The sequence below is a fragment of the Argopecten irradians genome, chromosome 1, assembly GCF_041381155.1.
Source record: "Argopecten irradians isolate NY chromosome 1, Ai_NY, whole genome shotgun sequence".
NCBI lineage: Eukaryota > Metazoa > Mollusca > Bivalvia > Pectinida > Pectinidae > Argopecten > Argopecten irradians.
The window spans coordinates 53,942,421-53,957,343 of NC_091134.1; the positions used below are offsets into that span (position 1 = coordinate 53,942,421).

A 14,923-nucleotide genomic window follows, 5' to 3' on the forward strand; every position below is an offset into this window, starting at 1 on the left:
GCAAATCCCGTTGTTAGTACCTTTTAAAGAAAATCAAGTCTTGTTTCTGAAAAAAATGTTAAAATTCTACTTTGAATATAGTGATTTTGTTGACGCTGTGACGTTGCGAAGCCTTATTGCATGGGCATGAGTAGACCAGCCAGTATTACACGTGTAGGTATGAGAGAAGTACCTATATATACCTTTTATATTATATCATTATCCTAACTATACACATAATGAACCAAGTCGTCAATAGTTTTTATTATTGTCAACTATCACAAAATACATTTTTTTTCAGATGTCAGAGTAGTTTCTGTATGTTAGCTTATATTTTTTATAAGTTTTGTAGAATGCGATGCTTCAAATAGACCGAGCCAGTGTGTGAAAAATATGCGCGATAATGTTTACTGATTGCATGACGATGTCACCTAGCTTTTCGACCCACTATATAAATCCATCAACAAGCTATATATCGTCGTTATTCTCTTTTTTTGACCCGCCCTGATTCGTCGCCAATATATCAGCCTTACACATGGTTGTCCCCTGTTTTGACAGTCAATATCTTCGCATTTGTTGTTAGGCTTCTCAACCCTTGGTGATACAGACTGATATAAATCAAGAGTCATTTATTGGTCTTATTATAAAGCTTGTTTTATAAAACCTTATTTCTGTCCAACAAAAAAAAAAAAAAAAAAAAAAAACAACCAAACAAACCATCGGTACGTCAGTTTTGTATTTTAATTTTGTTTATCTCGCAATATCATATAAGAAAGGATTAAAGTTTAACTTCTTTATGCGGTATACTTTGTCAGTACTACATCCAACCGAAACAAAATCACTTGGCAGGTAAAAGTGCCTGGTGCAGATTAAACCTCTTATCGTTCTGTATTACGGTTTCTATTCTATATTTTAACCCGTTGCCATGCTACATATTACGACCCCTATTCTGTATACCAACCCAATATGGAACGCACCTTCCCTGTATTACATTACGACGTCAATTCTCTATTTTGACCCACAATTAATGCATCTCCCATTATCTGCGCGGGCGAACTTTTCATTCCATTTCCTGACAGAAGTTCCAGGTCGTTATCTAAGTCAGTGGACTTATCCTATATTTACTTTTAGACGTATCAGTAGGTAGACCTCTATATCAACAAGGAATAAATAGAGGATAAACCTGTAACCTCATACAAGGAATGTGCTCTTTATTTTCCAAAACGTCCAGTCTTCAAGATTTTCTGTCACACCTTAAATAAGGGCATTTCAGTCCAAGTTCTGTACCTGCATACCATTTACAACGATCTTCTCTAGACAACTATGTTCCAATTCTCATGATTTATAATAAAACAAATCTAAGCGATAAAATATGAATATAAAGTCAATATACAAATGTTAATTGATTGGGTATGGATCAGTTATTATTATTAAGTGGTTCCAATAGAAAGAAAACAATACATTAAAATGCCTTTGCTATAAAACAATATCTGAAGAAATATATATTACCAGGTTATATTGAGCTAGAGAGACCTTGTCGTCGAGGAAGAAGGGGTATGATCATCCCTTGTCTGTTGAGGACCGCGGCGGCCAAATGGTTAAGATGTTCCGACCTACAATCTCTAGTCCATCACTAGAACATACAGTAGGTAAAGTAGGTATTTTAAAAACAGAGAATGGGTCGCCATTTTTTCTTTGACTTGTATTTGAAGATAATGGGCCTAGTTTCATGAACATGAATCCCTTAACTTAAGATTCTTAATAAGAAAGCATTACAGATTTTAAGGAAGGCTCCTTAACTAAGATTTTTCCTTAACTTCTGTAATGCTTTTCTTTGTTAAGAATTGGTCATGAAACTGGACCCTGAAAAGTTTGATTTTTACGCACTCCCAAGCATGATTTAATTTGCTTTTCAATATTTATACAATGTAACAATACCAAGATATACAAGATTTATATGAACGTTCAAGGGCCATAATTTTATATTTCTTTCACTTATGACCCCAATACAGGCTATGCAAATATGAATAATATAATTTGTGATATAGAGCTAACCTAAGAAGGTTGTAAATACTTATGATGAAGTAGATGCATGAGGATATAGCTAAGATATGTGATTTTATGGTTTATAGACTATTGAATGTAAATACCGACCTCAGCGGAGCTGCGGTGTCAGGGTGGTTGAGATATGATAGATTTAGAGACTTAAGATTTAATAAACCTGTTCGTTAGAGGTCTATTAGCCATGTCATTTGTTTTAAAATTTGCCCATTGTGGTTTCGAAGATGAGAAATCGACCACTTAACGGGGTTAAAACTGTGTAGCTGACTGTGTTATATGTAATATGATTGTAGATAAGACTGGGATACATAGGTAAGAGCGTATTAGCACACAGCAAGTGTTAGATTATCACAGGATAAAGACTGTAGTACAGTATATGGTGGTTCATAGCCCACTATCTCTTGCTTACTCAAGGTATGATGTAATGGCTATGATGTCACCATACCAATTGTGTCTTTCTGCATGCTACTTAAAAGGCTGACTTATTCTGTGTAACGAAACTAGCGCTTGACATTTAAGAAGAGATAATACGTTTCGGAGTTGTAAGCGTCTTTTTATTATCATAATTCTGTGTTTCCACGTATGTATTTTATTCTTAAAATAATCTATTTAATTGATTAATTATATAGACATAATTGGATTGTATTATCAATATGGTGTTTTAAATTTCTTATTGTCATTATGCAATTATTTTGACTTTAGATAACGGGTCATCAACTTCTCAAAAAAATGTCTATGTTTTAATTAAATATATATTCAGTTGCCTTGATTCAGGCCGTAATTCTATTAATTACATGAAAATATCTTTTCTTTTGGATCTTCTTTAGATTTTGAATTAACAGTCAGTCTGTGTCCTAGGCACAGTTATACCCGGAAATATGACGTGTTGCCCCATTTATTTATCAAAAGTCTCACCTCGTTAAGAATAATTTTCAGTGGTTTTTAAAACAGCATTTTGCAGTTTACCTATCAAATGTTTAGTTTTCTTTAAAAAAATCATGTTTGAAGACTTTAGTTTCATCTTATACATATTAACCTAACTAACATGATAATTTTCGTCATCTTGTGAGGTAAGATGTGCTTTCTAATATATGTATACTTTCATCTTCCCGGCTGCTGAATGGTTAAGGTATTTGGACATATTAACATTAGATTTCTCTCTGCGAGGTATTTGTAAATTCCTGTGAGACACAGGTCGTTTATGTCTCGAGAAAGTCCTTACGTGGCCGTTGGTTATTTTTAAACATTAAACAAAATAAATCTTATTCTTTAAGTTATATGTGCCTAACTGTTCGAAACTGTTTATACCATAAAGCTCTTCAGTAATCTATAGATAAGTGTGGATCATCCAAGTTGTGACAGTATGATGCATTTTGAACATTGCTTAAAACACAGATTGTTGACACAGTAGAAGTTCTTGTTATATTATTTTCATCTATTATGTTTGTTTGGATGAAAACATACGTATATGCAGAAGTCACTTCACAATTACTATTGACCATGTAAAATGTTAAATAAAATTGTATACTACATATGTACATCGTGGTTTTACCATATGTAACAATTCCACTGCTATATTGTTTTGGCAGTACTGCCAAAACAATTCGTTTTATAGCTCTTATTTTTCTGTGTGAAATTTAAACCACATGATTCTCAAATTATTGTCGTCAGCATGCAGATATTACGACATATAACTTTAAACTTCTCTTCTAAACTGCAGTATGTTTGATTTCGAACGTTGTTACGCTTTACAAAGTATTCACTTACGAACAGGTTTTATCAACTGTTAAATTGTATGTAAGAGTGAAGATGCAACCAATATCTACCGAAAAAGCATCTTAAAGGGGAGAAAATCCCATAGAGAAGTTTATATAGTATGTAAAGTTTTACCCCCGCCTGTTTGTAATCCTTTACCAGCTGTGCAGTAGACATACATTGTAAATACATTGATTTTATACAACATTAACATCGTGAAATGTATCAGTGGCCAGTGGTTTATGTCATTTAGCGGAAATACAAGACTGAAAGTTTACCTGTATAGACACAGGTGACTGACAACTAGGTGAATTTTTAGAACTACTGTCTCATTTTATTTCCACAGACGATGGGGACGGTACTGCACATTACGATCCTAGCCTTTATCCAGCTACAGGTATGACGATTTATTTCTTACACTAGCTTATAAATATGCTGCAATCAATCTGAACAAATAATCTCTCTTAATAAAATTAGTTATCCGATAAAGAACAAAGCGGAGTTATCAGGATATGACACACGATGAAGTGTTAACCTGAGAATGTGACGGAGATATTGTAGTGAGATTCGTAAGATCAACTCGATTAAGCAGCATTTGGTTCCATTCAAGTGTTTAATATCATCAGCGAAACATATTTCTCTTATTTTTCATAAAAGACATCCTGTTTTTTATCGGAAACATCATCATACAATAAACCTTGCAATTTCAGCGTGTGATTCAGATTACAGATATAATACTCTTACTATTTATCAACATAGATTTACTGTAACCGTTGTAAGACTTTCACCAGAATGTTACAGACAACAATACAATAATAATTATACATATAAAACGATTCGATTTAATCTAAAACGCAAATACGTGTACTAAGAATTCAATATGAGAAAATAAGCTTATCGTAGAAAAAAGGAAAATTATTGCAAGCTTAAAATCGCATACATCAGAGTTTTATCTAGATCTCTAGTATAATCTAGACACTTCGCGATAGTAATCACAGAAGCATCAAACTTGTATTTATTACAATATACGATTTGTATTCATATCCATTGAAATGAGATATACAAAATGTGTACCTTCGCGCTAACGAGTCAAACGACCGACTTATGTTAGAGCGCATAAACATCTCAGTAAAGTTGTACTACACGATCGTGGGACATTCTTGTTGGGTTGGATGTGGCTAAAGTTGTGCTTCACGATCGTGGGACATCCGTATGGGGTTGGACGTGGCGTGACTTCCCTCTCCTAACGATCACCTAGGGTGACGAGACACTGTAACATCTGATGTTAACGCTGTGATGTGTTAGCAATGATTTCGTTCAGCTCGGTTCGTTTGTGAGCTGAAATCAGGTAGAAAAACTGCACCCTTATTATTTGTACTTAAGCTTATGCTGAACGTCACAAATTTTTAAGAATATAATGTTGATTGGGAGTCTAAGAAAGGGGTTTTATTAAACAGATAAAGTTACGCTACCCAAATTGGTACACTTTTTGAAGAATATACGCCTTTAGTTTTTCATCATTTTGCTTACTTGTCAACAGTGCATATATTTATAAATAGGAAGCTTTGAAGTATACCCGGTCAAGCCCTGTGTTTCAGCAGGTTCCCCAAAATGGTACACCTCCTAAAGATTTGAATAGTAAATGTCTAGACATGATAAAAATGTTTGAATTCATTGAAGAGAGTTAAAACATTTGTTAAATAAGTCACATATCTGTCAAAAATATGCCATTCAGCAATTGTTTCCCTTGCTTTAAAATATATGGTGTTTTAGAGTTGTCGCACAACATTTCTTTCGGGATTTTTTTAATAACCAACATGAAAGAATTTAACATATGAAAATCGTCACAGTTACTATTAAGCACCTTAATTTTTTATCAGGACAATGATTGTCGGTCTAGATTGTAAACCGAAAATTCTGCTCAATATATATCAAAAGTGTACCATTTTGGGTAGCGTACCAATTTGAGTAGCGTAATGTTAGTAATTATACATAAGCGGTCACTAAGGCAGGTTTTACTGTGTTTGGAAAGAGCAGTGACAAAGCAATCGTAAATCAAATTTAATATTATTTTATCACATAACTGACCCGTCCAGCCATGTCATATGGCCATGTCATAAATATCGTACATGTAAGACACATGTGTAATAACACTATTATGACGTCACATGTAGTTTTAAATATAATCTTAAACTCGTGATTATGTGATATGAAATTTATCAAACTCGTTAAATAATTTGATTTGCCAAATATATCAAATTATTGAACTCGTTTTATAAATTTCATATCATATAACAACTCCTGTAAGATCCTCTATATACAAAATATAAAACGGAGGCAGATAAACAAAACATTTTTTCCCTTCTGAGTATGGTACAACCAGCTCCATATGGTTATTTCTTTGAGTAACTTTAATGATTTTTTTTACTGTCTTGCTACTGTATCATCAATTCAAAAGTTCAAAAGATTAACAAAGTTCATTAACATAAATCAATCTCTCGTACATCGAATCACTGATATACTGACAAGATATTGATATTTCAAAACTTATTTTTTAGAGGTTTGAGTTATTACACAGTTTTTCATGATTTAATACGTTTATGAAGTAGACGTATGAACCTCCGTTATCATAAATTAACCCTTTTGACCTTCAGTATTAATTGCATCCTGCTCTGCTGACACTGTTTAGTCATTATTAATAATAGCCATTGTACCGCATCCCTATCACGAATGACACTATATCCTGTTGGATGAACTAACGGATGTCCTTGTACGTACGAGCACAAGGTCCTTGATCACATAGGTGGACTCTAATTGGCTATAATTGGAGGCCAATGGATTAAAAATACCTAATTAATACTTCATTTATCACCATGATAATATATTAAGATAGTATTATATACTTCGACAACATCCTGGAAACAAACTGTAAATATATATATAAAGAAGAAGAAGAAGAAGGTCTTCCGTGTTTCAAACTAGACAAACCTTACTCAATCAATCTGTCTCAATATCAGTCTTCATTAAAATGTCTAGATATGCTTAAGTACGTTCAAGATCTTTAAATTACACGTGCATTACATACATGTTTCTTAGAATATTATTAAAATAATTGAAAATATGTTATGTTAATAACATACATAACAGCCAAAGGGCAATGGATGACAGGCTAGCAAGCATACCTCTTATTCTCTTCGTTATTCTGGTCATGGGTCGGCTTTTTCTAGGAACTCCGACGTTTAAGACAAACCTCATCACAGTTAATATGTAACACATGTTACCACACAAACTAAATTGTATTATCTCCATCATACCGATGTAAGGTGTTCTCTTTAACGTTTTAGATAAAACCGAGACTTATATCAAACGATCAAAGCTTTTCAAAGGACGTACGCATTTAGACAAACCTCATCACAGTTAATATGTAACACATGCTACCACACAAACTAAATTGTATTATCTCCATCATACCGATGTAAGGTGTTCTCTTTAACGTTTTAGATAAAACCGAGACTTATATCAAACGATCAAAGCTTTTCAAAGGACGTACGCATTTAGGCAAACCTCATCACAGTTAATATGTAACACATGTTACCACACAAACTAAATTGTATTATCTGCATCATACCGATGTAAGGTGTCCTCTTTAACGTTTTAGATACTTAGTGAGAAAATCGTCTACTTCTTACATACATATAAATAAAGCATTTGATTTATTTTTTGCAAGAGCACATTTGCAATGAAGGACATTCTTTCTTTAACGTCTTCCACCTCGTATAAAATACAAGGATACCAACTATGCTAAACAGGCAACTTTTACTACTTGTTTAACCTATTTGATATCATTGAACCATATTACTAACATTGTATAGGTAGCTGATGGAATCATTCTGTCCGATCCTGACTGCGGGACCACAAAGGGGTGTTACCCTGAGTCCTGTCCGGCCACCGGATGTTCCGATTTCTTCGTTAGTTGGGAGGACGCTGGAGACTACCTCCGGTTTGAAATGACGTCAGTGATATCTGCTGGTGACAACCAATGGGCAGCTTTAGCCTTCTCAAAGGACGAGTTCATGGTAAAAGGCTCACAGACAGAAATATCAATATAGCATCTTATTTTGGTTAACATACTACGAAATGGTTCGTTTAAAAACAAAACAAAAAACAGGAGAGTTCTTTAAGTTCTCTTACAGAGTATCGTTATCATCTTATGAAAATAGTTATTTTTCTTTAGAGATATGTAAGCGTACTTGCTATAACGGTAGTTGTATTTAGCGCATTTAACACTGTCTGTGAAGCGCTAATTCATGTACAGCGCTAAATTTAGTGAAAATGTGTTTCCGGTATTGAACCATCGAATTTCGCCAAATTATGTCCATACAAATAGATCATAGTATACAATCTTTCGTATTTTGTTTAGAATAAGTACGTTTACTGTAGGTTATTCAGAAATATTTTGTCTTTATATTCTAAAACAAGTTTAATTATATTTCTTTCTTTAAAAACTAAACCGTGACAATGACATATAATATTTTATGGGTTTTTGTTTCCAGACGGATGCCAGTGTTGTGATGTGTAGAGTAGAAGGTGGCGTCTCGACGATAGAGATGGGGCACACCGCTCTGGTCAGTTACGCCTACACAACTGCGTCGGTACGGATCACTCACTTCATCCACTAATAATACGTCATTCATAAAACTTAATATGCAGAAATCAAAATTGTTTTCATTCTGAACGATAGAGTTTAAATTCTATTTTAATTTCTGTTAAAAAAGAGTGATACATTTAATCATCCTCATTTCTTTTGTTGCTTATGACATTTTTGGAGTGTGAATCAATCCAATCATTTTTAATAAAATCGTATGATGTCAACAATACTCCATTTTGATGGTAAGACGGGTCTGTATTATCATTTCCACAGACTAACTATGGCATACAGAATATGGCTGTGAGTCGCAATGGAACGGAGGTTGTCTGCACCTTTGACCGCATAAAAAACGCAACTCAGAACGAGGCTGAGGTATTTGACCTTGACCAGCCTCTGCATCTCTTGCATGCACATGGTTCGATCACCGCTGGTGCGTTATAAGTGATTTTAATTTGTGTTCGTTGAATAACTAAATCATTGTAAAATTTCTGCTATTATAATGTATATTGATGTAAAGTAATGTAAAGTAATTCCTTTGGAGGTAGAAAGTGTTAATATCTTATTTAAATATAATCTAAAATGCGAAGTTTCGTTTACTACTATTTCCTTTTATTTTCATTATCAGAGGATCTTATAAAGGTAACATAAAATCACTATAAGCAGAAAATTTATAGATGTGAAATATTCCCTTTCCTCAGGTGTTCCAGGGTACCACGCCCTCCGATCTGTAACCCCAAACACTATTGACTTCCTCAATATCACACAGCCTTCACAAGGGACAACTAGTACACCCACTACCTCACAGGTAAGATTACAGCCCTCCTCGATATCCCAGGGATTAATATCCACCCATGTCATAGCAAAATTAAAAGCATTTCAGGGGATAAACCAATTGCATGCCTTCAAAGACTAACATAAGATTACAGAGAGAGACTACCAAGTTTCCAATGTACCATTAGTCGATTGTTTTGATACACATCAGATGACCTAACTACATGTTTTATATGGTGCCACACAAAGAGCCTTCAGCTTTGCTATTACATAGTCCAGTTGTGGATAGGAAGACAGTGTTAGTAGCCCCTGGAGTATCGAGGATGGGATGCAGTCGGCAATTGATAACCAGTACATGTATAATATGCTAAACTATATGAATTGATGTGCAAATAAAATCACCAATCGTTGGTAAATGGTAATTAACATCCCCTTTGTCAGTTATGTTGATTTGATACATACACTGATTTTTAAAAACTGTATTTGCCTCTTTGTCTTCATAAAGCCTGGAGGGTCCGTTTCATTGGATCCAGCATGTGGAGTAACAAAAGGATGTTTCTCAGACTGCCAGGGCTCGAGCTGTTCTGTTCTTGTGACGTGGATGAATGTTGACGATCAAAATGTCGAATTCGAGATAATTTCAAATGTTCCTGCAGGATCAGATAGCTGGGTTGCCATTGGCTTCTCTGACGACAAAAATATGGTATATAAGACAAAAATATTTTACAATTGGAATCGTTACTGTTAAACAAATCATCATGCAAAGTGAAGAGATTGAGGATAATGGCAATTCTACATTTATTTTTAGTACTCTGTCTGAAGTCTAAATGAGATCGGTAATTACATTTAAACAGCATATTTTTGTTTGTCATTCTTGGAGCATTAGTAAAACTGTAATACATTTGGGCGAAATCTTAGAAGCGCTTCAATATGATTGACAATTAATATTCCCTAGGGATCAGACAGTGTAGTTGCCTGTGTCACTTCCGGTGTCGTGTCAGCCCAGACGGGATATAACACCGGTACAAGATACGGAGCTCTCACCCCGGTGTGTATATAATACAAAAACACTTAATGTTGTCAGTTTTACTGTTCCGAACACCTGTCCTTTCTTCATTGTCTTTAAACATGATAAATCTAAATATTTACTCCGAGTAAAATATATTCCCATCGTTCATAGTCAATGGGTTTATCAACGGATCAGTTGAAATATTTATAGATGCATTCAACGGTTGATATAGACTTGTATAGACTACTGATCATTAAAGATTATATAAATCTAGTCTAGTATGATATTGGTTGTTGCTTTGAAATTGAAACCTTCTGTGCGATCTTGTAGGATAACCTTGGTCTTTCCTCCGTTTCTGGGAGCGTGGTTAATTCTGTCCTGAACTGCAAGTTTACACGGAAGACCAACATTACTGGAGAGCCGACTTTCTATGATATCCGACAGAAGTGGCACCTCTTCTTTGCTCGGGGACCTGTGCTATCGGGTATGTTACAAAATGCCTAAAACTGTCCACATTTAGCTGGAAAATTCAAAACTTCGTGGGAAAAACTTAATAACAACGAATAATTCGTTGATGCATTCATGATGTAAGTAATCTGTGGAAACCGACATTTCCCCATTTTTTTATATCTCTGGCCAAACCACACATATACATACACATTGAAATAAGATAAGATAAATAATGAAATAAGGCTTGTGTTGTTCATCATTGTTTATAAATGGCACAATGCTTGAACAAATAAAAAATAAAATGTGTTTAATGTCACTTTCAGGAAATTTACGGAAACACACCCAGACACCATTGATAAGCGATGGAACTGTTGATTTTCTGGGTGCCGATTTACAGAGTGCAGCAAAGCTGTCTTATATCCTGGTGGAAATCCACGGTTAGTCTTAATGCACAATCTGTAAAGTTCGTTTCCTTACCTGACATTCGCTACCTGTTTATAACTCAGATAATCTTAATATCACGATTCGATACCTGCCTGTCCCCTTTAGAATTCGAAGGATTTAGCTGTTGTTTGATTACATAATCGGTAGAGAACCTGATTACCTACCCTGACACAATCTAGGGTGGTTTACGAAATTGATTTTTGATATTAATCTTTCCAATACTTACGATGTTTGAGCGTTGTTTTGATCAACAGACAAGAATTTGCCTTATTCCATAAAATTGACGTATTCTTTAGATTTTGTTCTGCTTAATGTTTGTAATAGAAATTGGTTCTACATTTTAGGCTCCCTCATGGTTGTGGCTTGGGTTCTATTCTCTAGCATTGGTATCTTTGTCGCACGATACCTCAAGCCGATGTGGCCCAACTCGACCATACTAGGACAGAAAGTCTGGTTCCAGGTAGGAATACCTGCGTATGTCATAGTGAAGTCTCGACTCCATTTGACCTTTGACTTTTATTTGTTTGGCGGAGCAAAGAACAATAACTCATCGATGATGCCTTTCTCTATTATTAATTGAATCAATTGTTAAATTCATTTTGTGTTTGTATTACATTTGTGTATTTTGTTTGTATTCGTCATTTTTTTGTGCTGAAAAAGATGACATGTTGATATATTATTTTTTTTTCTAGATCCACAGAACGTGTATGGTGACTGTATTCCTTCTCACAGCTACATCCTTTGTTATTATATTCATAGAAGTCGATGGATATGCATCTGAGGTAAGTACAAGGATACTTTCGTCCATAATTATATAACAAAGACATTGTAATCTGTGGAATAAATCGCGTATCATAAATTTCTTTTATAACGATTATGATGAAAAATCCTTCGGGAACGTTTGGCGTTATTCCAAAATGAAAAACTTTTCGTCCATGATACCATACAATACGTCGGGATAAAATTGGGATCCATGTCCCAGAACAATATCGATTTAAAAAAAATTCCCTTGCCAATTTTCCTGGCTTAACCCTAGACTTCCGATATCTGACAATGCAAACCGACTTTGATTTAAATCAAAGGACCATTGAACAAGTTTTGTTCGGATATCTACTTGTACTACAATGAACTCACATGTTTTAAGACACACCTATCTAGTGATAGGTGGATTTCACTGTTAAGAATTCAAGACTAAACAAAAGTAATATGAATAATACACGTGGGTCATTTCACATGATATATAAATAATATTCTAAAAGCACGCAACTAAACTAATAATCCGCTGTTAACATCAATTCACTGCGAAGGTGAGACTAAATTAGACATCCATGGCGTCTTTGATACAGCATACAGCAACGATGATAACTGATTATTTTATGTTATAGGTTGGAATATCTGACGACAACCATTCTTTTGCTCAATATCATCCCATACTTGGTATCGTCGTCATGGCGCTTACTGTTATAAATGTAAGTAGACTGTGCATTAACAAATGGTTTAAAGACTTATCGCATTGCACTTGTATAGCAGTGTTCTTATATCACCATTTCATTGATCATATCGGCATTTGTGTTTTTCGATATGCGAATCTTTAAACTTTTGTCTTTCCTTGATACTGATAATCCAGGGGTTCCGGTCACTTACGATCTTTACAACCCTGGACATTGTAAAATTGGAGGCAACAATACAGAAAATGTAATTTAAAGTTGTTTGGTGTACATCAAAAGAGCCGTATAACGGAAATATGTGATTGGCTGTGTGGCTTTGATATTGGTCGTCGCTATCTCTGTAGTCTTTAAAGGAAATCTTTGCAGGACTGTGATTGGCCCAGATGTTTTCCACTGAGCTGCCTCCAATTTTACTATGAGAGAATCCCTGGAGTATCTAGGATGCTTAAGTACATGTTTATTGATAAAACGCACATTACATTTATACGCAACTAAAAGTGTGTTTCATTTGCTGTTATACAAATGTAACTTGCACAAAGTCGTTTGCCTTTCAGCCATTCATTACATTATTTCGATGTGCGCCAACTGACAAGCGAAGACCTATCTTCAATTTCTATCATTGGTTTTTCGGGACGACGGCACATATAATGGCAGGCACGTTTACTTTACTGACACTATATAAGTATACATACCTCTAAACTTGTATGTATGTCATGATGTTTTTAAAAATCATTTTTTATTGATTTTCAAAGTAGAAACAAGATACAAAAATGAAACCAACTGGTTCAAAATTACTCTCATAATGTTAGAATGATATAAAAATGAATACAAATTTGCAATATAGATACTTTATGAATGCCATCTCTAAATTTCAGCTGTGACTATTGTGTTCGCCATGTATCTGGACAAATCCAATGTGCCAGAGAGTGCCAGATACATAGCCATAGCCTACATTTGTGTGTTCGTCTTCCTCGATTTGGTGTTGGAGATATATCTGCTGATACAGAGAAAAAACTCAAGTATGTATTTATTCATAGTGTTCTTTGTATATTGTCATCAGATAAAGGTTACATTCTTATCAAGTAAATCGAAACAGTGTTATTAATGAGATGATAAATCTATATCTAAACGAAAAAGTAAAAATAAAATATTTAAAATTTGCAATCCTTAATAAGCACTATTGTGTTGCGACACTTGATCCGATACAAAATCTATTCAAAATACAATGTATTGATCAATAACATCTACTTTAAATGTGTAGAACATTAGACATTTTGATGATGCAAATCAAATTATTTTCGCATGCGGTAATTTTTTTCATATTTCGTGAGCAATAAAAATCTGCGAAAAATAATCAACTAATCCACGATGCAAATTTTGGGCATGAAAACGCGAAAGTAAGTCATCGCAAAAAAGATGGTTTACATATTCAATGAATGGATTTTAGTCTATCATTTCTACTTTGTATTTTAGGTAAAACGTTTGACCTTGAGCTCAAGCGACATGATGCAGATGCATTGCCTGATACAGCGACGGTATCGCCCAAAACAGAGGTTAGTTCTGTTTGAATCAGCTACTTGACTTCAATAGCAACTATACCATAGGCTTGTTGTTAAATGTGTCAATCACAATATCAATTATCTGCTTCTGTATATGAACTCAAAAATTTATTGAAAAAACAACGATTCGATTGTGAAAGAGATATTTCCTATTCTTAAATTTCTCCTGTTTAAGTATTCAATGAGAAAAATTGAAAAAAACCTGAATAAAATGTTATAGTAATTTTATGAGTCAATTCTGTGTTTATGATTTATTTTTGCCATTTTCATTGCAGGAGAGGGGTCCATTTGCGAAAGTTCTTCTAGCATTGCAGATACTGTCGATGACGGGTTTTGCTGTTGTTCTAATAGTCCTGATAGCAAGAGACTTGGACGATTGAGTTCGAAACAGACCAACTATATACATTTAGAGAAAGCATTCGATGTAATTAAGCATATAACGTATGTAGTTATGCAATTTACAGTCATATCATAATTAAAGTATGTATTGAGATATTTGTAAAAAATGTATTTTGAAAAACTACTTAACACGTATTTTCTCTATTGAAAATTCACGTACAATCTTCATTTAGACTTAAATTAGACCATTCGTAATTATATTTCTATGCTTGTCTTCTATTTTTGAAATACAGTGTATGTCTGGTCTTTCTCATGTTTATATTATGTTTTGTTCATTTGTATATTACAGCTGAAAATAAATATTTAATAGAAATAAACATTTTTGTTGCTATAGCGTGATCATCTGTTTCCATGGCGATGAGTAAACAACCTTCTATGGTTTATGTTTTGTCACTACCCC

The 14,923-nt window shown here is 34.2% G+C and overlaps 1 protein-coding gene across 8 annotated transcripts in view; it reads left to right on the plus strand.

Annotated features, from left to right (window-relative positions):
• LOC138333317 (ferric-chelate reductase 1-like) overlaps nucleotides 1–14,854 on the plus strand; it is a 28,807-nt gene extending 13,953 nt beyond the window's left edge. For 5 of the 8 annotated variants that reach the window (XM_069281618.1, XM_069281628.1, XM_069281644.1 and 2 more), the window contains 17 exons: nucleotides 1,492–1,633; nucleotides 4,142–4,192; nucleotides 7,668–7,871; nucleotides 8,349–8,447; nucleotides 8,717–8,873; nucleotides 9,142–9,248; nucleotides 9,720–9,917; nucleotides 10,170–10,262; nucleotides 10,554–10,707; nucleotides 10,997–11,110; nucleotides 11,462–11,577; nucleotides 11,810–11,899; nucleotides 12,503–12,586; nucleotides 13,120–13,219; nucleotides 13,441–13,584; nucleotides 14,039–14,118; nucleotides 14,400–14,854. In XM_069281618.1, coding sequence (XP_069137719.1) covers nucleotides 1,574–1,633; nucleotides 4,142–4,192; nucleotides 7,668–7,871; nucleotides 8,349–8,447; nucleotides 8,717–8,873; nucleotides 9,142–9,248; nucleotides 9,720–9,917; nucleotides 10,170–10,262; nucleotides 10,554–10,707; nucleotides 10,997–11,110; nucleotides 11,462–11,577; nucleotides 11,810–11,899; nucleotides 12,503–12,586; nucleotides 13,120–13,219; nucleotides 13,441–13,584; nucleotides 14,039–14,118; nucleotides 14,400–14,504 — 1,956 coding nt within the window. In that variant the 5' untranslated portion in view covers nucleotides 1,492–1,573 and the 3' untranslated portion in view covers nucleotides 14,505–14,854. Of the gene's footprint in view, nucleotides 1–1,491; nucleotides 1,634–2,424; nucleotides 2,583–4,141; nucleotides 4,193–7,667; nucleotides 7,872–8,348; nucleotides 8,448–8,716; nucleotides 8,874–9,141; nucleotides 9,249–9,719; nucleotides 9,918–10,169; nucleotides 10,263–10,553; nucleotides 10,708–10,996; nucleotides 11,111–11,461; nucleotides 11,578–11,809; nucleotides 11,900–12,502; nucleotides 12,587–13,119; nucleotides 13,220–13,440; nucleotides 13,585–14,038; nucleotides 14,119–14,399 lie in introns of those variants that run through there. The other 3 variants (XM_069281661.1, XM_069281679.1, XM_069281670.1) reach the window with 3 other exon arrangements.
• Nucleotides 14,855–14,923: the final 69 nt, after the last annotated feature.